Source organism: Tachysurus vachellii, chromosome 20 (genome assembly GCF_030014155.1).
Source record: "Tachysurus vachellii isolate PV-2020 chromosome 20, HZAU_Pvac_v1, whole genome shotgun sequence".
In the NCBI taxonomy this organism is placed as follows: domain Eukaryota; kingdom Metazoa; phylum Chordata; class Actinopteri; order Siluriformes; family Bagridae; genus Tachysurus; species Tachysurus vachellii.
The window spans coordinates 2,532,501-2,555,000 of NC_083479.1; the positions used below are offsets into that span (position 1 = coordinate 2,532,501).

Below are 22,500 nucleotides of genomic sequence, written 5' to 3' on the forward strand. Positions count from 1 at the left end.
AGTGGTGCACAGCAGCTATGAAAGTTGCCTGCCTTTTTGGTTCAACCTATCTCTGTGAATCAGCCTTTTCTAACATGAACTTTATCAAGAACAAACACAGAACACGCCTTACTGATGCACATTTACAAGACTCACTCAGACTTGCAGTGTCAAATTATTCACCAGATTACAGTACAATGGTGAGCAGAATGCAGTGCCAGGCTTCCCACTAACAGACATTTACAGACAAAGAAGAGATAACGTGTGTTCATTGAAAACACCATAACATTAAACTAAAAATGGTGCACAGAAATGTGAACATTTTTTGAAAAAGACTAAATTACTTGTGAATATTCCTTCCATCATTGTTGTATAAATCATTGTTAATAATTGTGGAGAATAATTAACATTGACATGTGAGCAGTCTCGTCACCATATTATTATTATTATTAAAATGTGATCTGTGCAATTTTGCTCTTGAGGAAGTTTGTATCAAACCGGTCGCCCTTCGTACTACTCAGGTTGGTGACCCCTGATCTAGAGGTAAGGACAGCTGAGTCACTGGCTATTTTCAAACACTTCAACTAGCACTTCTTTCCTTATCTTTTGCATTTAAAAAAAAAAAAAAAAAAAAAAAAAACCTTTGACACTTTTTCATTGTAACTTTGAACAAATGTTTTAAACCAATGGTATCTTAAGTATGTAACTTAGTGAGCCAGCATTAATGTATTCAATGTTAGAGATTTAAGCACTTATGTACGTCGCTGGTGCTTGGTGCTTGGTGTGTTATGGATTAAAGTAAACTAGACTTTAAGTGTTGGAGAAACACCAGACTAAAAGATGCTCTGATTTCACTGCTGGGTCTTTACACTTGTTCTTATCCAGTATTGCGTTTTCTTTGCTGTGATTTGCATTCAAATAAAATGTTAAAGAAGAGTTTAAAAAGAGACCTTGTCCCTAAGACACTGTTTAGGAGTAACAGTTCGTGTACACTACCTAGTGCACTTTGTTTATACTAAAGACTGGTTTTGACACTTAGCCGATTAGCGAGACGTGATATTTTAGACGTGACTCCGACATTCAGGATGACAGATTTCTCCCTCGATGTTTGTTTACACCGTGTCACGTTATCACAACCGACACGAACGTCTTTGTGTCTTTGGTGTTTGTTTACATATGAAGTTTGTATGCTAGCATTGAGCTGTCATAGCTGTCACACACGCTAGCTAGCTAGCTAACACAACACGACGGACAAGTCGTTTTACACTTACAGAACTCCGCGATGTAAAACGAGACGACATAATTCTCTTCGCACCAGTCCAACGTTGAAGTCGGAGTACCCCAGTAACCCTGCCTGTCCGCCGCAGGAGCCATGATGGTGTAAAAAAAAGAAGGCGTGGCTTCCGCTTACAAAAGGGGCGGGGTGTGTACTAACGGACTCGTAAGAGTAGCCAATCAGAAAGCCGTACACATCATCATAACAGTGCAGCTAACACAAACATACAACAAAGTGCAAAAGAGTCAAGTACAATCCATGAATGTATATATATTCTTATATCACTTCTAATTCACGTTAAAGTAAATCTAAACTATTAATAAGAACTTTGTTACATGTTTAAGGTGATTAAAATGTAATCGTAGAGCAGGGGATTGTTGTCCAGGGTTATATAGATCCAGGGATTTGGTCCAGAGCTGTGGATACTGTGTGGGAATCAGAATCAGAATCAGATTTATTGGCCAAATGTGTTGACACACACAAAGAATTCAGTTCCAGCAGTTTGTGACGCTCAAAAGTACACTATACTACACAAGAAAACAATGCAGACGATGAGATACGATATAGACAGAATGAGTATAAAATATGAATATAGAATGAATAAAATATATTAAATATGTGTATAGGATATGAACGATCAGTTATGTACATAAAGTGTGGGAGTGCAAATAACAATGTTGTGTAATATTATGCTTTTTGTGCAATATACAGCAGCAGTAGTGCGTAATATACAGATGATTTGATGACTGACAGTCCTGATAATGCAGTACTTATGATAAGAAGCAGGTGTTGTGGAAGTTTTGAGGTTTGAGAGAATTAAAGCATAAAATATCACACCGATAGGCACGGGCAAGAGTAAAAAAGGTTTCACGGTTTATTGTGTTCAGCTTTGCAGAAGGACCCAACACTCCACGAGTAAAATCAGAGAGGAAGGGCCCCGATCATTGATACTGTAACATCAGGATTTTATAAACAGGAAAAAAAGAAACAGGACATGTAAAAGCCAAAACATCATCCACCATTGGTTTAGAAGCATCGCCTGCTCATCTTCTGACCAAACTAATCCCACGGGAACAACTAAGGTCTCACGGGAAAGGTCTGATAGATGCAGTGTTGAAAAGAAACTATAGTCACAATAACTACCAGCCATGGGAAATATAGAAGCATAGAAGGACAGATTCATGTGTACATCTCTAAAGTGAAAATTTCCACTACACAGGGAATATAATTATGGTGGGTTATTGATCAGGGTGATTGCCTGGGGAAAGAAACTGTTCCTGTGTCTGGCAGTTTTGGTTAACAAAGTTCTGCCAGAAGGGAGGAGCTGAAAGAGGTTATGTCCAGGGTGCGAAGGGTCAGTAGTGATTTTCCCTGCCCGGTTTCTGGTTCTTGTGTCATACAAGTCCTGGAGAGTGGTCAGGGGGGCGCCAATTATTTTTTCTGCTGTGCGTTGCAGACTGTTTCTGTCCTGTTTTGTTGCTGCAGCAAACCAGACATTCCTTTGTCGCTTTTTCTTTTTGGGAAACTCTTTGGCTCAATATGTGTAAAATAAGAAAAAATCTGATTCAGTAACCGGGTACTGATTCAGTTTGAATTCAGTAATCAGTTTATCCTGATGAGTGTTGTACTGGGTCCAGAGAGGCCGGGTGCATCTGAGCTTTGAAGTTTCATTCCTTCCATTCACCCAAAAACATTCCAGTGGGTGGAGGTGTCATAACGCGTTATAAACGGACGTCTCTGCCACGTGCGCACGTCCCACCTACGGGCTCGCACCCGGCCTCTCTGGACCCAGCACAACACTCATCAGGATAAACTGGTTACTGAATTCAAACTGAATCAGTACCCAGTTACTGAATCAGATTTTTTTCATATTTTACACATATTGAGCCAAAGAGTTTCCCGAAAAGAAAAAAAGCGACAGAGGAATGAGGCGTATCTTGATGATCTAAGTAAGAAGGATTATCTGTATTCAGTCTGACACAGGCAGGTTGTGGGGCAAACTATTCAAGATCTTTAACTACCTGCGTCTTTCTCATGGTAGAACGAGCGGCTGCTTCGTCTACGGACTTATCTTTAATCTCAAGACATACCGAAATACCTCCAGTATAGACTTTGCATTGCAATGCAAGAATCCACGGCATGATCGCTAGCGTAAATAAATCACGTGCATGTTGGATGCTTTAATTGTAGTGCACTTTATTTTACAGATATTATAAAGTAAAAAAGCTTTAAAAGTGTACCTGTGTAATGAAAATTATACATATATACTAGGAGGTGGTTTGAGGTGATCTTAAACTGGGTGGATGCCTCTTTTTAAAATGGCTTAGGATCAGTATGCAGGTTGATTCATGTGTTAATTCCTCCACCCATAGAGTAATAATGGGCCTTACATGAAAAACAAAAACAACAATAAAAGCTTTTTTTCTGCCTGCAGAAAAGCCTTTGTCTGACTGATAAAATAACCAAATCTTTTATGTACCCATCATCAAGAACAAAACAAGTAACTCATTCACAATACTGCTAAGGAAGAAACTGTGTGACGTCTCATTTGTTTTTTTGTATCTCACAAAATGACACCAGTCACATCGCAGGTCAGAGCTGCCTCGGCTTTACTCCATCCGACGAGTCTGTGAAATTGTTCCTGCTTCTGGATCCTCCAACAGTGCACTCCTTCCCTCAGGGCAATGCTCTTAATGCTCGGGAGGAGCTCGAGGACGTTGGCCGGCAAAGACGTGAGCCAGCAGTTTGACAAATCAAGCTCCTGCAGTGATATAAGTCCGTGAAAAACCTCTGTGCCCAATGTCTTTAGTCGTTTGTTATTCGAAAGGTCAAGCACCTGGAGATTTCGAAGGTTTTGTAAACTTTGAGGTTTGATGGTGTGTAAGTCAGGCATTGAGCTGAGAGAAAGATGGAGGAGATATTTAAATCCAATGAAACTCAGTTCATCGATGACAGATATTGGGTTTTCATCCAGGGTGAGGAACCGTAAAGAGATGTCCTGCAGGTTTGGCACAGACGTGAGCTCATTTCCTGCTAAGTTAAGGCTCTGTATGTTAAGAGGTTGTGAAAGTTTACTGGTAACAGATTTCAGTAAGTTGTAAGACAGATCCACACTGAGAGGCCTACCATGATCCTGAACTCGAAATACATTCAGGTGGATTTCATGAATCCGGTTGTGGCTCAGATCTACCTTGGCGAGAGGCAGGCCTGAAAAACCTTCCACAAGGTTCTCGATTGAGTTCCAGCTCAGATCTAGCGTCTCCAGATAGCACAATTTGGAGAAAACGCTTCCGTTCATGACAGAGATAAGATTGTTGCTCAAGTTGAGATTAGACAGGGTGGTGTATCCAGGTCCAGAGAGGACAGCACCATCGATAGAACGGATGCCATTTGAGGAAAGATCCAGCGAAGACGTTTCTACAGGGATTGCAACCGGAATTATGTTTGGCCCAAGTCCACTGCAGTCCACTCTGGTCAGGCTGAAGCTGTCGAACAATCCGAAACTCTGCTCCACACATCGGCACCCGAGATGGCACGTCTTCACCGTGGTAAATAGGAGAAGAAGAAGAAGTTCAGCAACTGATCCTTCCAGTAGGAAGGCCATGGTCCTGTGATGAAACAAGAGATTGATTTTAATGGCCCTTATATACACAAGGGCACAGAGCGGATGAAAGAGGGTCGGCCCATTTGTTCACTTTAACGCCTCTCTTTGACACCAGAGTGTAAATGAAAGCACAAAGACAGGTTTTTTTGCTAATCACACAGCAGCGACAGTTTCCTGCGCCACACTTCAAAAGGCAAGAAACAACAGGATTACATGCAAATTAAATTGTCAGCGCAGGAGCGCTGTGGGTTTAGATTTTCATACAGCCGAGTGCAGGAGTTTGCATACTCACACTTAAAACGATCAAATCAACTAAGCCTTTAATTCAGGTTTTGTTTTCCTGTGATCACGTTTAGAAAAACATGGTACAAAAAGCTGTTTTTTTCATCACCCTGTGGTCATGTATGTGTATCTGGTTCTTTAATGAATGATATATTATAACGTTTGGTGAATGTTTGAACACAGATATCTTTCCCTGATCCCATTGTCTTATGACTGTCTCAATCAGCAAACAGAGCTTGTTTGGATCGTTTACAATTTAATTAACACTCATTATGTGTTAATGTGTTGAGTGTTTAAAGTAGTTAGACAAACAACGGCATTAAATTCAATTAACTAAATGATGTTAACTCTGATGCAAACATACGAGCTGGTTGGAAATCTAAACTATAAAATATATATATTTCAGACAGAAGCTAGACAAAAAATCTATAACTACAATAATACAATAAAGCATAAAATAAATACACAAAGAATATTGATTCTAATTATTATAACTACATTATTATAGTTTAGTTTTTATGATTGTGAAATATTTGATTGGTAATATGTCAAGGAATAGGCATTAAATTTAGTTTAATGTTATTTATGTCTACTTTTGAGAGTCACAAACAGCTGGAACCAAATTCCTTGTGTGTGTCAACACACTTGGCCAATAAACCTGATTCTGATTCTGATTCTGATTCTGATTCTGATTCTGATTCTGATTCTGATTCTGATTCTGATCATGTCCACTAGATGTCACCCGACACCAAAGTTTTTAGAACTAACGAGTCGACTCTATTTGGAATCGATCAGGCAAATCGATTCTTAAACATGAAGTTTCGAAAACACAAACGGGAAAAACGTATTTTCTGTGATATCAGGTTGTTACAAAGGTTTACTAATGACTCTGATGTATTAAAAAAATCATGTGGTATTTTAAATACACCGTGTTGTGAATCAAACGATTAATAATTCATCCGATGAGCCGATTCATCCATTATGAATCACAGGGATCCGATTCACTTGAATAAATACTTCAAATGAATCGAATCCGTAATGTAAGCGCTATTAGAAATAACAGAATAGCACAATAATGTATTATTAATCCTTATTAAAGATATAAACAGCAGTTTTGCATGTGTGTTTCTTTTATATGCTTCTTACTGTAACACCATTCATAGATCTAAGAAGTTTCCCAAGACCAAATTTACACTATATGATTTTTCCCCATGGATGTCTATTGTTTTAGGTTCTCTGTGATTGTGAACATGAGGATACATAACAGGAAATGATGTCAGCATCCTTTTAGGAGTTTATTCTTAGCCTTTGTCAATATTTTAACTAATACTGTATAAATCGACATACTTGAAATGCTTGTAATGACATGTACCTGGGTCAAAGTAGCTTTTAAAAGAGGGTAAGAAAGTACCGTTTAGGTCGGGTTGTTATTAAAAGGTCAAAAGGTAATATTTTGTATTTGTTTTGTAGTTCAATTGGAATAATTTGTGATCATTAGTTAACAAATTCAGATGTTCATATTTGTGTAATGAGGGTGTAGATCTTGTTCGTATAAAAAGGAAAAAAAAAACAAACAACATTTTAGTGGTGCAGATTTTATTGGGAAAAAAATTGGAACACACAATTTTTCGCAAAACAATTTTATAGCTAGGCCGATCAATAAATTCAGTCAATCATAGGATTTGTAGTGCAGAGGAGCATTTTCAGTGCGGACTGCCACCAGGCCAGACACAGAGGTGTATCTGATGGTCGACAGGAATGTACTCTCTGTGTGTACTTTGTGAAATGTTTACAAAAAATCCTTCAGATATTAAGAAATATTTCACGAACCCAGATCGTCTTTCATATAGTGTGACTCGGCAAGGCTTACAGGCATGTTCGAGAAAAGCTAAAACCCTGAGTGAACACTGTAAAAGGATGTACCTTGGAGCTATAATGTTATCATGTGATGGTGCTGTCTGCTTTTGACACTGAAATTGAAAAATGCCTTCCTGCTTCGACAGACATGAGAAAGTTGCATAAATAAAAAGAGTAGATGCAGGGAAAGGCGATGACATTGCAAATGCGTGCTGCAATACTGTTCTCAGTACACCCTTATCCACTTCCCCGTTCCATTTTGAGAGCTGCTCCACTTCTTTATTAGGTCATGTGAAGCCCATGAAGACTCTTGGGAGACCCATGAGTAAGTAAAATTTACCCAAAAGCCATTACGGTCTGACGAAATTTCCTTTGCAAAAGAACAAATTTGGTGGATGAAGCTAAATGTGAAGCTGAACAATAACAGATATACATAAATTCTGCTAGTTAGCTTGAAATCCTGGGCATGCGCATGCTAGCATGCTAGAGCTCAAAAGAAATATTAAAAAAGTCAGCAGGACAGTTTGCACATAAATGTGATGAAAATGAACTACACGGACTGTTAGAGAAATCACTTTAACTACACTGCTACAAAATTCGGGTGATATGGACTTAAGGGGAAGACAATAAGGGCACTTAAACAGTATTGGAACTAGAGCACTAGAACTGTTCTGATGACATCATCTTGTCACATTTGTCTTGGAATATTCACAAAAGCATTTATTGGAATGTTTGTAAAACCTTGAGTTGGCTTGCTTCGTCTGAGTACACACTGCTTTGTGTCTAACATGGTGTGTGTGTGTTCAGGACAGAACATGACTCAAACACACAGGTGGTGGTCCACAGATCTTCTGGAATGTCCTCTTGAGGTAACAGTCCTCTGCTTATTCAGTCAAAAGTCTGCGCGCACATGCACACACACACACACACACACACACACACACACACACACACAAACACACACACACACACACACACAGTCTCTCTCTCTCCTACAAATATACATGTGCTCAGGCTATCCTTACAATTCAATTCAAACTTGCGAGTGCTGAAGTCAGTTATAACTCGTCCCTCATCTTGTCGCCTTTGGGCCGGACCAGCCTGCCGATGAAGAGGATGGAGCTGCTGTTCTTATCTTTCACCATGAAGATGAACGGATGGTCAGCATAGAACAGTTTGGGGTTCTTCACCTTGTCCGTGCCGAAGATGCTGGTGTCCGGAGGGTTGCCAGCGACGTCCCACTCAAAGGCGGAGGCGTGGAATACATTGGCCAGGTAAAGATCTTTCTTTCCTGAAATGTTGGATAAATCAGCTTTGGTTTTATCCACAGCTTCGGATACACCGAGTTCTCCAAGATGTTTCTGCAAAAGTTCACAATTGTGAAAAAAAAGGATTATAATCTGTCAATATCAAAATAACACCTACACTTATTAAAACATGGTATCTTCAAGGATTCTTTGGATTGTTAAATGATTTCAGTGTCTAAAGGGGTTCTAGCTGAAAGGTAACTGAATTTATTTTCTATAGTGACTATAGTATTTTCAATAAGAAAGGAAAAACTCTCTGTTGGACTAATCTTCTGGATGAACAACCAAAAAATCCTTTTCTAGACTTTTACATAAGAGTAAGTATTTATTTCATATCAAATCCACTCTGTTTTATTCTTATACACAGAACCCTTATGGGTTCCCAAGAAGAACAGGTGAAGAACCCTCCCTGCTGGAGCAGGTGTGCTGTAGTCTGAAGCTGTTGATCCTGTCCTTACCTGCAGATTGTGGCTGACCTCCATGCTGACCTTCGGTAAAGAGACAGCTACAGCTTTCTGCTCCATCTTAGACTGCCAGCTGTCCAGCTGTTTACGTGTCAGCATTTTCTCCAGCCTCTCCAGAGACTCCACATGGTATGGCATAATAATGATTACAGATGATTTTTTATGAGCCAGCGGCATCTCCAGGATGAAGAATTTGTTGGCTGTGTCATCGTAAAAGCCGTAGATACCTTAAAGATAAAGGTCAAGGTTAATGAGTCGTTTCATCATGTACACATTCATGTACATATATTAGCAAAGATATCTCGTTGGGTTGCACGTCTTACCTGTGCGGTGCATCATTGGAATTGACAGCGTGTATGAACGATGGACGAGGAAGGCACGCTTGTCAACCATCTGGTGATGGAAGGATTCGTCCCAATGAGCTATTGGGGTTGTATGAGATCATTAGATGGACTTTACTTTGGGTTTCATTAAATCCAACCTAAACAAACACTTACGTTTGTAGAACATAGCATTGATGATCATGGCACCATCCGTCTTTTCAACGTCTTTAGTGACCTCAGGCAACTTGCCGTCAGTAGACTTGGAAGCCCATTCGTTGATGGCCTTGATGGCGCTTTTCTTGTCACGGAAGTTGATCTTAGCGTGCTCGTACTTGTAGTGCTTCTTGCTGTTCTTCACAAAGTCCTCGGAAAAGCTGACGGAGCTGGGGCCGTACAGCCGATTGTTAATCTTCCAGGTGACGTTACGTACCTTTGGGTCACTAACCTCGGTCAGAAGCTCAGCCAGGCCCGAGTGGAGATTCTCATCCTTTACTTTATTCCCACTGATGACTGTCTTCACCTGCGAGGCTGTGGAGGCCTTTCCACCAAGAGCCACCAGGCCCAGTGAGGAAGCCACCACCACAGGGGAAATCAAGATATTCTCCATGTCTTTCTCCTTGGCCATGTTGTGGTACAAGTCGAAGGCTAAGTTAGCGCTGTTGTCTGCCAATATGGTGGCATGGCTGCTGAGCTTCTTGTCTGCTCTGACGCTGGCCAACAGGACCAGGCCCACCAGGATATTTACCCACATGGTTCTCAAGATTGTGTTTATCCTGAGAGAAACAGACCAGATTTACTGTCAAATCTGTCAAACTTTATTTAAACAAGTTCTTGGTCCAAGAATTCCTTAAGTTATACGTTCCAAAACCAAGATTCTGTGCATGCCTAAGGGTGTTTTCCAGTGGATTTGGAATGATGACTCAGCATTTTTGTGTATATGTGACATAAAAACCAAATGAACTCTAAAAATCAACTGTTTATAGAGGTTTTGTTTTGTAGGTCTGAATCCACCTTTAGAGGTTGTTTGATTATGGCTTGTTCATTGTTCATTTTGTGGTCTACCTGATCTGTGCCTGGATAACAACAAATTGTCCCAAACTGCTTCATGTTTGGAACAAATCAGGAATTTCACATCACAGATGTCCAATAAAATGCCCCAATGAACTGATTTTTTAAATTCTAATTTAATTGAATCAAATCTTGTTATTCTTTTGGACCACTTTATTTAAAGGTTTGCTATTTAAGGTTTTAAGGTTGCTCACAGTTCACCACCAAGGCCTGAGCTAAGCAGAGCTGGATTTGATATACACATAGCATGTAATTACAGGCTTGCTGAGCTCCATCCAGGGAGCCTGAGCTGACATCAAGTGAGGATACTAACATAGCTGCCACGTCAGCTGCTGTAAATCCAGACAAAACAGGAGCAGATGTACCACAAACAGTTTTTTATCTTTTATCTAACATAGCCCAGTTTTACACATGCCAGAGATGACAGCTTCGTTAACTATGGTGCTGTGACCGCAGAGGAAGCTCCCATTTGTTTTCAATCCTCCCTCTAAAAGGACAGAAATGTGTGACAGTAAGTCTACAATATCAAGCTGCAGGATACCCATATAAGACATTTATAAACAGATCTGAAAGAATTAATGATGGTTTTGTGCAAAAGACATGTGCAAACTGGAATCACTGGAAGTTTCCACTGGGTTTAAGGAGTTGGAGATAACGGGATCACGTTCTATCTTCAGACAAACCAAAAAGCACGGGATAAAGGCAGGCAAAGACCTGAAGTCCAAGTCCAAGATTCATCTGTGATCTATATACATGTAGTATATTTAAAAGTAAAAAATAAACTTTCTTTGCAGTACCATAATAACTGTTTTAACATGTTCTAATTTCTCCAACTATTTCCAGACCATTTAAGGAAGGAAGCATTGCACTAGAAGTTTATCTTACCTTACAGAATGGAAGTCTGTCTTTTGCTCTGTGCGTGTCGGTCTGCACTGCATGAAATCTGTCCTGCACTGCAAGGAAACTTCTGGAAAGGGCTGGTAAAATGAGTAGCTGTGATTGCATTCGCCAAAGAGGACAGAAAAAAAATCCCCTCCACCCACTAAGCTCCAGTTACTGCAGAAAATGAGCTCAGTCCTCCAGGTCCTAATGCTGGGAGAAACTGACTGAGACCAGAGCATAGCCTGAATAAGTCTTCAAGAACAAGAACTTGCTTGTAAGAAAAGTTCAGATTTTCTGTAACTGGCATCACAAAATGATCAAGAGTGTGATAAGATCTTCGTTAAGACGTCTGCTTTAATCTTATCGAATATCCTAGTGACTTTTTTATATATTTATTGAGCTCTGCATTATACTTATAGCTGTTATAACAAGTGATAATAGAAACTAACTGGTTTCATGGACCAGCTGTAAATATAAATAGATAAAAAATATGATGGGTAAATCATCAATAAAAGAAATGGTTGTGGCAAACTGCGATGGTAAAAGGAGACATAAAACACTATGGTATCATGTTTTATTCCTTGCTCATCGTTCATCCAGTGATTATTTTTATCCTTAGCATTTGTATTGATGAAAATAGCATCAATGAAAAAATAAAAGTTTGTTCATACAAATGAAGGCTGCCGGACATGTTCTAACGGGTGACAAAGTTAAAGGAATGTGTGTGTGTGTGTGTGTGTATTGTCTGCTGATCTGGAGGCTTTATCTCCTCCCTCTCACCTCCTCCTCCTCCTCCCTCCACACTGCCACGTCTGTAGCAGCCTATTTCAGCCCCGGTCCTCCATCACTGTGGGATGTGGGTCTCATCTAACATCTAACTTCTTTATCTAACCTGATCCATGTTTTACTGATTTATATCAAACACCTGATATGATTTTCAGGCTTCATTACACTCTCAGCAAAAAGCTTCTGTTTGTCAGAGCCTGAGGGAAAACTGATTTTGTCTAGAAGAAATGGCAGGAAGTGCATGAAAGTGTTTTACAACAATTAGAACAAAAGGTCAGTGTTCACACACAGATCTGTGTCATCACGCATGAAAACTGCAGCACATTACGGTCACAAAGCTCTGTTCTGTATAGAGCACAAGAGTCTCAAAGGATCAGTGTGGAATAAAAATGTAGGTGAAGTACAGTATGCTGAAAGGAGACACACACCTACACACACACACATGCTCTGATTGGTGTATTTTCATATTTATTCGTGTAAAATTCTTAATTACAATGTAAGATTTATTTAATCTTTGGAAATATCTCTATCTGGTTAACGCACCAATAGGAATACGAAACAGCATGTGTGCATTTTTCTAATTTGCATATAATGCATATTCATAGATCTTGGTGTAAAGTTACAGATGTTTAAACATTAAAAAGTATATTTAAATTATTAATACAAAAGCAAATCATATACAAATTTATGTAGCACTTTCCCAACTCTATTAGATCCAGTCCACTTTAATTTCCCTTCCATTAAGTCTTTATTTAGAGCTACATTCATTCATGGCACATTTATTTCTGTTGACTGCCTTTAAAGCATCGGACCTCATCCAGCTAACAACAGTGCAATTTATTATCGTTTCTTTCCAAATGTGCTCCTGTATGAACTCATTGTTGGCCAGTGCATGGAAACAACATGCATATAAATAAAGGACAGACCCTGAGATTGCATCATATCCTCTATCCTATATCCTGTTAGTCACAGGCTCTTATTACAGATCCATAAACAAGACTAAAGATATGGAAAATGTAGCAGAGACCCAGAAAGAAAATTGAGTAACCAAAGCTTTCCAATGTGACTTAGTTAGGGGATTAGTGGACGATGAAGAAGGTTGTCCATGAAGAAAAGATGAGATTCAGTCTAACACCTAAAAGGCGACTGACAAGTGTAATAAAGCTATGTCACTGGTTCGAGACGATAAATATTTGTCAGTGTTGATGCTAAATGAACCTACATCCGGGTGTCCAATAAACACTCAATTTCAAAGTGGGACAGTGTGCAGCCCTCTCTTAAAAGCTGTGTGATCTTCCACACGATGGACTTCCACATCTCAAGCCTGAGTGTTATATTGGCTTAATGATTATAATTAATAGTATATCAGGTAAAATTGCATATTAATTGCTTTTATCGTGATACAATGTAAGACTCAGAAAGAATAATATTAATATTAAACTTTGTCGTATTTTGAAACAAAAAAGGGGGGGATGAGCCGCTTGGAGGTCAAAAGAGTCGACTCTGAACCGACTCTGTAAAAAGATCTGGGATTCATGCCTCAAGTTCAAAAAACGTTATGAAATATTAAAAAGTCAGTTCTAAAGACATTAGGTCGCATTTATTAGGACGTTTAATACGATTTAAAACGGTCTAAATAAATCAATCTTTCGCAAATCGACATATAACTTAATGCACAATTTTTTATTTGTGTCATACTTGAATATACAAATGACAGCTTTAATTACGAGTTTATAGATTTATTTGTTAACTCGCTGTTCGAGGTTTGGCCAGCAGATGGTGCTAGTAAACAGAAAACTGAACTCACTTTTCTTTTTGTTTTTTTATAAGTCCATAATGGTAACTAGCATTTATGGCTGTTTTATGTCACTGAGCCACTTTTATTACAAATGACCAGTCATTTATTTCTATAACCATCATTTGGACACTAGTTATAATTTGATGATTTTAAAACACAATACGACCCCCAGGGATAACCAAGACTCTATATATGGGATGTATGTGGCCATTGAGTCTAATATATCTTGAAGCTTCCAAGCTTTGCTTCTGTTTCCTTGTTATTTCTTGAACAGGGCTGGTTTCCCTGGTAATGTGGTACATTTCCACACTGTAGTTATCTCTGTGCAATTATTTTCTTTTAATCTTTGACCCACACACCTTAGGGTACCTATTTTGGTATGAAGCATTACCTTCCTACATTAGCAAGAGTGTGCAGACTAATTGAACTCCCAGTGTAATGAAGTGAATCAGCTCCCATTCTTCACGTCAAAGGAAATGAACTATTGCTTGCGAATGACCCACGGCAAACCATTTTACACACATATGTGCATACACTCAGTCACCGTCACTGCCTCGGGCTCTCGGCTGCCATGTCTGTAGACGGACAGCGTGTTCCTTGTGTTAGAGGTTGTCAGAGATTATAAGGACGAGGTGACTGAGGCCTAACAGTCTTCCAGGTCAAGGGTTAATCTCTAACCAAAAGCCTAGAATAGATTACACACCTGGGACAGAGAAATCAGCTTGTCTGTAATATTGAGATTCATAGCATTAATACTGTTCAAAATTGAGTGAAGTCATGTGGCACAATGTGACATTCACTTTAACAACACCAGCTTTGTTTATTTTTCCTATTTTCCGTTATTGTCCCATCACATCCCTCATCATAAAACACTACTACATTAACTGATATTTGATGTTGTGGAGTGTTTGTGAGACAAGAAATCTCCTGTTCTCACAGCTATTAACTGTCCTTCCAATACCATTCATTCATTCATTCATTTTCTAGCGCTTATCCGAACTACCTCGGGTCACGGGGAGCCTGTGCCTATCTCAGGCATCATCTGGCATCAAGGCAGGATACACCCTGGACGGAGTGCCAACCCATCACAGGACACACACACACACACTCTCATTCACTCACGCAATCACACACCACGGACAATTTTCCAGAGATGCCAATCAACCTACCATGCATGTCTTTGGACCGGGGGAGGAAACCGGAGTACCCGGAGGAAACCCCCGAGGCACGGGGAGAACATGCAAACTCCACACACACAAGGCGGAGGTGGGGATCGAACCCCCAACCCTGGAGGTGTGAGGCGCACGTCCTAACCACTAAACCACCGTGCCCCCCCCCCCCCGTCCAATACCAGCCCCTCTTTTTTATCTGTGTAAATGTTCTTGTTACAGAGAGATTAGAAGGTACAAAGATGTAAAAATGTACTGACTGTTATAAAGTCCTAACATTGGAGACTCCTTACCAAAACCTCCACATCACAATATTTATTTGTTTAAAAAACAGCATGTTTTAAAGTTTATTAAGAAGCAAAGAAATTTGCTGAGTTACATTTCGAAATACGTCGATGGAGGATTTAATGTTGAAAATAAACCAGGGCTGTCAAGTGTCACGCATTGAGAGCGACAGTCACGCATTTGGGTCTTTTTTCACGTTCTCCCGCCACACATCGTATTTTTCACGCAGAAAAACTTTTTGATTATTTATCATATATTTAATAAGCCGCAGCGCCCAAAATGTCTCTGTCCGCACCGCTGTCTCTGAATCACACCTTTATGCTTTGTGCAGGAAATACAAATAAAAGGCATCGGATATTTTGGTTGTTAAAAACCAACAGGACACGAGTTTTGTGTTTAAAACAGCGTTGTAATGTTATGTTTTAGAGGAGAGAAGAGAGAGAGAGGGAGAGAGAGCAGAGAGAGAGAGTGAGTGAGTGCAGTGAGAGAGAAGGAGGGAGGGAGAAAGAAAGAGAGAGTGTGTGTGTGTGTGAGAGAGAGAAGGAGGGAGGGAGAAAGAAAGAGAGAGTGTGTGTGTGTGTGTGTATGAGAGAGAGAGATAGGGAGAAAGTGAATGAGTGTGTGAGAGAGAGGGAGGGAGAGAGAAAGAGAGAGAGTGAGTGTGTGTGTGTGTGTGTGTGTGTGTGTGAGAGAGAGAGAGAGAGAGAGAGAGAGTTAGTGTGTGTGAAAGAAAGGGGGAGAGAGAGCGTGTGTATGTATGTGTGTGTGTGAGAGAGAGAGGGAGGGACAGAGAGAGTGTGTGTGAGCGAGAGAGAGAGAGAGAGAGAGAGAGAGAGAGAGAGATCACAACAAGCAAGTCGGTCGGCAGAAGGACGGATATAAAGTGTCATTCTGCATTTCTTCTGTTTTTCTTATCCAACACAGAAGGACTGAAAGCAAAACAAAGTGGAGGTGGAGATTTGTGGCTGAAGATGAATCCCGTTAGAGCAAAAGTGTGAACTAAAGAAAACTTACCTGCCCCGAGGGGAGAGAGAGAGAGAGAGAGAGAACAGGAGGATTAACGCAGCTGTAGAGGTGAGTGTTTACACTCGGATTAACTCTTTATTCGTCCCTTTCTCGTTTGTATTCAGTTTATAAATGTGAATTTGGGAAGTTAATCGTTTTTAATATTGTTCCATTTACCAACATGTAAACTTTCAGGTTTCATCACGATCTTTAAAGGTGAAGTTAGTCGTTTTTGTGCTCCTTAGTTGTACATATAACATGGAAGATTTGTAGCATGTGACACGATTTAGGAAACAAAACAAAACAAAACAAAAGAAATATATAGTCAGTGTTTGTTTGTGTTTTTTATGCCTTTCCTGACGTCAGTCATTTTATAGATAACAAGTGGACCAATTAAAGCCGCATTGGAGGTGAACGTGCAATTTCATCTATTCAATTTGAATTGTCTAATAATTGTCAGATTAGATTAACTTCTCCATTACCAGCTTTTTTTTGTTTGTTTTTAGTTTAACAACAGACGTCAAATCAACATGGCTGCTCACTCTAATCATCTTTGTCTCCTTTTTAAGGAGTCTATAGCAGTATTGACTTTATTAGATCAGTAAATATACAGAAACGGTGCTGAGTTCAATCTATAAAACCTTCCATACTAACTGCTGATTTGAGAATGTAATCATCAAATGTAAAAAAAAAAAAAAATCATAATTTCAGTCGCATGAAATTCAGTATAGAAGAACAGAACCAGAATGATAGAAATAGAATGATAGTCACCGAGGACTGTAACTGTAAACAGATTGATCGTATAAATCTATCAATTTTATATTATTCCTACTTACTTCTGAAGGTAACATCAGGTCAGTGGGCGGAGCTTCGTGAAGATGGACAGGAATCTTTGTACCTGTATTCACTGTCGATGTTGGTGGTTTATTAATCAGACCAGAGCAGGTACATGAAAATGTAAAAAATTCTTTCTTTCCTGGAAGTGAAAACATGTTTTGTTTCTTGAAAGTAATTTAGAAGAGATTTCAGATTCAGATTCCTGTGCTTGCTCACAGGTTTCTATGCTGTTACAGGGAAATAATCAGCGACGGTGTCTGGACGCACCGAAGTCGACGGTTTTGTTGCTTTTAAAACCAGAGCATCAAACTTTTTAAATGAAAGGTAGGAGATAATCATCAATAAATCACATGACAGGGTTTAGGGTCATATATTCAGCAGGGTTTGGTAAGAAGAAGAAAAAAGGAAGTCTGACCTGCAGACAGTTTTTGTGGGAAATGCTGCGGCGACGCCTCGGGAAGTTTCCCATCGAGCAGGAAGAAAAGAGCGAGTGTTGCGTAGGAGATGGGACTTTCAGGTGGAAGGATGTGAGATGCTTTCATCAGCCGGGTTTTTTAAAGCTCGGACAAAGATGTCTGAATAACGAGCCTGTATGAGGTTTGCACACAGGATTGTTATTACAGGTAGAAAACAAAATCATGATCTTCGAAGACACGGTATCCTGGAGGTGTCGAATCATGGTGTTTAGGTTTGACTTTTTGCAAAGACGGGATGTTATGGTTTTGATTCTGTTTGTGCACAAAAATCTATGATGTAATGAGAAAAACTAGGGAGAACTGTTCCAATCCTCATGATAGAGCTCGTCATTGTGAGAAACGAGTAATGACTACGAGAAAGCATATTATAGAAGCCTTTATTATCACCACATATACATTACAGCGCAGTGGAATTCTTTTCTTCACATACCCCAACTGAGGAGGTTGGGGTCAGAGTGCAGGGGCAGCTATGATACAGTGCCCCTGGAACAGGGAGGGTTGAGGGCCTTGCTCAAGGGCCCAGCAGTGGTAGCTTGGCTGGGCCTTGAACCCACGATCAACAACCCAGAGCCTTAACCAGTTGAGCCACCACTGCCCTGATGTAGATTAATGCAGAATATTATTTGATCATCTGAACAAGCCACAGTAGTTTCTCATAAAAAAAAAAACAAAAAAAAAAAACAGAAGACATGAGCCAAAATTTCAGTCGTTTTGTTCTAATCAACATTTATATATCCAATTTGTGTCTTTTTTTTTCTTTGGGATTGATTTTTGTCCTATTACACATGTCCTATTACACAAGTGCAGAGAAAGCAGATGAAAATGAGCCATTTGCGTAAACCTGACACATTTACATGCACGTACGAAAAGAAACAAAGAAGGAAAGAAAATTGTCACCTAGTAAAGCTCACTTTAAATATCGAGAACACGTGCTAACTGGCGATCTTTAAAGATAGCCGCTAGTCTTAGCTGCTGCGGCTGTTTCGGTGCTTCTCTACAAATTCTTACGTTCCTGCGGTGGAGGTGGACGGGCTGCGATTGTAATTGTGAGCACTGACAGTGTGGGAGGTCTTGTAGGTCTTTTTTTCTTTTCTTTCACATGCAGAGCAGGTGGGTTTGTTGAGTGTCATAACAAAGGATTAGATGTACAACATACCGTGTTTACAGTGCCTTGGGAACAGGCCACCAGAGCGCATGCCATTGGATACACCCATGGTATTTCTTAACGCACTGACAGGGTGGGTTTGGGGGTCAAGGGTTATTGGAAGTGCTTTAATTTCTCCCTCTGGGACACACAGCATTAAGCTAAGTTTGTCAGAATATACTTTTTGTAGTCAGATGTAAAGGATTTGATTGTTGAACCTGGTGGATGTGCTTCCCAGTAGCTTTTCCACCACGAGGCTGTTTGTTCTATCACTGCGTCTTTTGTCCTTTATAATCGCAGCTACGTTACCTGATGGCTTCCTTCCCTCGAGTCAGTTAATTCCTGAACTTATAAATAAGTTTTTTATTTACACAAGGAATAAAACCCTAGAATTCAGCATGTTTTAGAAGGAAATGAATCGATGCTGTATATATACATATATATATATATATATATATATAATATAACGTGAAGTAATTCTTCATTTACGTAAAGCGTTCGCTATACGAGTCCCTGCGTAAGATGTTACTATAGAAACGATGACATGTCTGAAGCGGCGATGTGATTTGTAACCGTGCTGCTGTTACAATGAAGTGAATCCTCCGTGGTACATTATATAGCGCCGTGGTACGTTATATAAGGTGTTATTAGTCATGTCGGTTATGTTCGGCTGTCTGTAATTATTCATGAGCACAGGAATAGAAAGCAACTCCATTATTTAAAATTGTAAGTGCTGATATTAATAAACGCTCTGTTAGAGAGATTCTTCTAGCTAATGGATGATCCCCGCTAATAAAGTCTTGCTGGCAGTGTGTAATTGTGTATAAAGGTTTTTAACTGGCTGAGTTTTATGTAATGATGATGAAAAAGATGCCCAGTGATAATTTTACTGCCTTATATAAGATGCAAAGCTATATAATTACCATTGAGTCTTTTGTGAATGTCTTTGTTTTATCGCAGCTCATGCTAATACTAGCCAAGTTTATTCGCTACTAACTACTCCAGTGTTTGACTTACAAGATCTGGAAGGCCCTGTGTTTCATGGCAGATCTCTTCGTCTGAGTCGGAGGCTTTTTTTCTACAGCATTTCGATAACAAACGTTTATCATAATGGCGTCCACGTTTAAGATAAGGTTTAAATCTCCAAGATGAAAAGGCAGCCACTGTGAGGTTTTATTTTCCATGTAAACACACTCCTACACACTGGCCTAGATTTCTTCTTTTAACCCCTGGGTGCAGGCAGCAACCATTCCCTCAGTTCATCTCCCTAAAGAAGACGGCGATCGTTTGATTGTGAAGGACACGAGCGTCGCTTCCTGACAGAACGACAGGTATCGTGTTTCAGTGTCCCGTTTCAAGCATTTCCAAGCAGATCCTATTTCCTGGTGAGACACCGGTGGTCAAAAATCTGTTGTCATTCTTGTGATATCTCTTGACTCGTGCCGAACTCTGGTGTGTCCTGTAGAAAGCCTGTTTAACTTCTCTGGCACTCGGTTGTCAGTCAGATTGTCGAGATCTGTCCCAAGGTGCATGTCGCTTTACATTAGGTCTAAAAAAATTAGTCGCTTTGCTGAGGCGCATGCAGAACCTCCACAGGAAAGCTCTTTTGAAAATACCAAAAATTCTGGAGGATTTAGTTTTTTAGACACCTGAAATGACACCTTTTAGACACCTGAAATGACACAAGCATGAATCAAATTCTCTGAAAAGGAACTGAAGTGGAACGGACAAAGGATGAGGATAAAACTCAGATGTGTTGTCACTAAATAAATATATATATCACATTAGAAATAAAAAGACCAGTTGCAATAAACTGGGATTTCCCCCCCTTCTTCTCTCTACGTAAATATCTACCCAGGGGTTCGTCCAACAGGACAACAGCTAAAGCAGTAATCACACGTCTCACTTCTCACAATTATTCATCTGGGTTCCTCGGCTGCAGGAAACTCGATCTCATACGCTTGTTTAAGAAGTGACGGTGATCTATCTCGACACCTGGATTGGATTCTGCTTGACCTGTGAGTCTCGTTAGATAAAAGCACCTGCTGGGTGAATAAATGTAAACGGACACTTTTCCCAGAGAGAGGATTGCGGTACAGGAGCACAGCTGACCTGTCTGAAAACACACGCATAAAAAGAGGCTCTGAAAAAAGATCTGCCTGAAACGCCGGCTGAAATGCCGCTGCTTTTGTGAATTTGTAAAAGCTCGTCGAGAGGCCAGTGTCATGGAAACGAGCTGGAACAGCTAACCGTACACAAGCGCAGAGAGCACGCACAGCTGCTGAACACACACACACACACGATTCCTCTCTAAACACCAGGCCTGTTATAAGGGGCAATTTTACAGAAATGATTAGCTTTGATCTTGAAATTTACTCTTTTACCTTTTATTATTATTTTTTAACGCCGACACTGGAGACTCCTTCCATAAAACTGTCTCCTTAATAAAACGTCCCCATATCAGTGATTACACACCTTGTTTTGTTTATTTTTTATTTTTTTCAAATCTGTTCCACTTTGCACGTCTTTGCGCAAATGGTTACTATAGAAACAATGCTGTTTTCAAACAAGTGTGTTTATATTAATCAAAACCTTCTGACCAATCAGATTGGAGTATCCAAAAGCAGCGTAAATAGAATTTAATCGTTCTTATCCTGATAGTCACCTTTTATTGCGACTTCTCATATTGTAATGTCAAATTTGTTTATTTAAAAGTTTCTATAGATTAATGTACATGTTTAGTTACATTTCAGATTAAAACCCTGATGATGTCATGCATGCAGTCTGCCACAAGCTTCTCCTAATTGGAAATGTACTCGACAATAACAATGTCTTGAATGTCACAATTTTTAGATTTACTCTACGATTGAATTACCTCGGACGTGGAAGTCGGAGCTCGTATTAATGCCGTTGACATGCAGCAAGCTAGCCTGCTATCTGTGAAGATGATGTGTATATATGCAACATAAGGCTTTACCGTTTACACTTTGAGCAGCCATCTTGAATTTCTTCCTGAACTCAGTGTTGGAGAGACTTTCTCGTCGTAGACGTGTTTACGGGTTCCTTCGAGGGGGGTCAACTGATAGTATGGAAAACCCTCTCTCAAGTAGGTTCAACATAGAACCCTAGTTGAGTTCTGAAAGTCTTTAAGGGAAGATGATTTACCACCTAGATGGAGCACCTGAATATTCTCACCCTATGCAAATTGCTCTCATCTCACTAACAAATCTGGCCGTGTGTTTGTTCAGGGCAGATGGTCAACGTTATCTCACCCAGACAGGGCCATTTGTTCTCAAGGTGTGAGACCAGGACAGGAAGCCATGTCCTGGAGAGATGGCAACACAAAAGCAGGGCTTCTTTTGTCCAGACCTATCATCAAAATGACCACACACACACACACACACACACACACACACACACACACACACACACACACACACACCTTTTACTTTTCCCTAAGAGGCTGTGAGAGTTATCATTGGTTTCTAAACATAGCTTACCTTTCACTGGGATGATAAGCTCTTTTAATTAAAAAGAAAAAAAAAAAAATTGTCTTCATTAACGTGACAAATAAATACAATAAAATAAATAAAATTTGATTTTGATTTAATTTGGAAGCAAATATGATGAGCAAATAATGTGGTGAAAGAAGAGCCGAGAGACGCCTAAAGAGCTCTCAAGCTATGTTTACATGAACACAATAACCTAGGTATGTTTAAGTAAGGTTTTTTAAGTGTTAATTAGAACAATTTTAGCAAAAGGTCATGTGACTGGGCATGTCTGAGAGAGGGAGAGAGAGAGAGAGAGAGAGAGAGAAACTTGTACATGCAAACACACCGTCACACCTACCATATGGCTGGGGCATAATAAACCACTATGTTCCCAAGGCCTTTGTTAGCATACACAACCACACACAAGCATGTGGTTGTTGTTCTGGACGCTGGGTTTTAAAGGTGCC

General features: G+C 39.8%; 4 protein-coding genes across 4 annotated transcripts in view; 1 reads left to right on the forward strand and 3 right to left on the reverse strand.

Annotated features, from left to right (window-relative positions):
- acer3 (alkaline ceramidase 3) overlaps positions 1–1,372 on the reverse strand; it is an 11,791-nt gene extending 10,419 nt beyond the window's left edge. The window contains exon 1 of the mRNA XM_060896025.1: positions 1,251–1,372. Coding sequence (XP_060752008.1) covers positions 1,251–1,353 — 103 coding nt within the window. The 5' untranslated portion in view covers positions 1,354–1,372. The remainder of the gene's footprint in view (positions 1–1,250) is intronic.
- Positions 1,373–3,818: 2,446 nt separating this feature from the next.
- Positions 3,819–4,859, reverse strand: LOC132863524 (tsukushi-like). Its single transcript, XM_060896381.1, has one exon. The coding sequence runs from the start codon at positions 4,857–4,859 to the stop codon at positions 3,819–3,821; it is 1,041 nt and encodes a 346-aa protein (XP_060752364.1).
- A 1,861-nt stretch (positions 4,860–6,720) lies between these two features.
- On the reverse strand, positions 6,721–11,224 carry serpinh1a (serpin peptidase inhibitor, clade H (heat shock protein 47), member 1a). The gene is made up of 5 exons (XM_060895813.1): positions 11,046–11,224; positions 9,267–9,865; positions 9,093–9,191; positions 8,764–8,996; positions 6,721–8,359 (listed from the first exon to the last, which is right to left on the reverse strand). The coding sequence occupies exons 1-5, from the start codon at positions 11,096–11,098 to the stop codon at positions 8,057–8,059; spliced, it is 1,287 nt and encodes a 428-aa protein (XP_060751796.1). The 5' UTR covers positions 11,099–11,224; the 3' UTR covers positions 6,721–8,056.
- A 4,609-nt stretch (positions 11,225–15,833) lies between these two features.
- The window catches only part of gdpd5a (glycerophosphodiester phosphodiesterase domain containing 5a), a 25,514-nt gene continuing 18,847 nt past the window's right edge, over positions 15,834–22,500 (forward strand). The window contains exon 1 of the mRNA XM_060896446.1: positions 15,834–16,154. The gene's annotated coding sequence lies outside the window, so the exon portion shown is untranslated. The remainder of the gene's footprint in view (positions 16,155–22,500) is intronic.

Coding starts and splice junctions, on each gene's coding strand:
- LOC132863524 (XM_060896381.1), bottom strand. CDS start 4,859: ATGGCCTTCCTACTGGAAGGATCAGTTGCTGAACTTCTTCTTCTTCTC.
- serpinh1a (XM_060895813.1), bottom strand. CDS start 11,098: ATGCAGTGCAGACCGACACGCACAGAGCAAAAGACAGACTTCCATTCT. Junction 9,192..9,266: donor CAATGCTATGTTCTACAAAC/GTAAGTGTTTGT, acceptor CAACCCCAATAG/CTCATTGGGACGAATCCTTC. Junction 8,360..8,763: donor AGGTCAGCCACAATCTGCAG/GTAAGGACAGGA, acceptor GAACTTTTGCAG/AAACATCTTGGAGAACTCGG.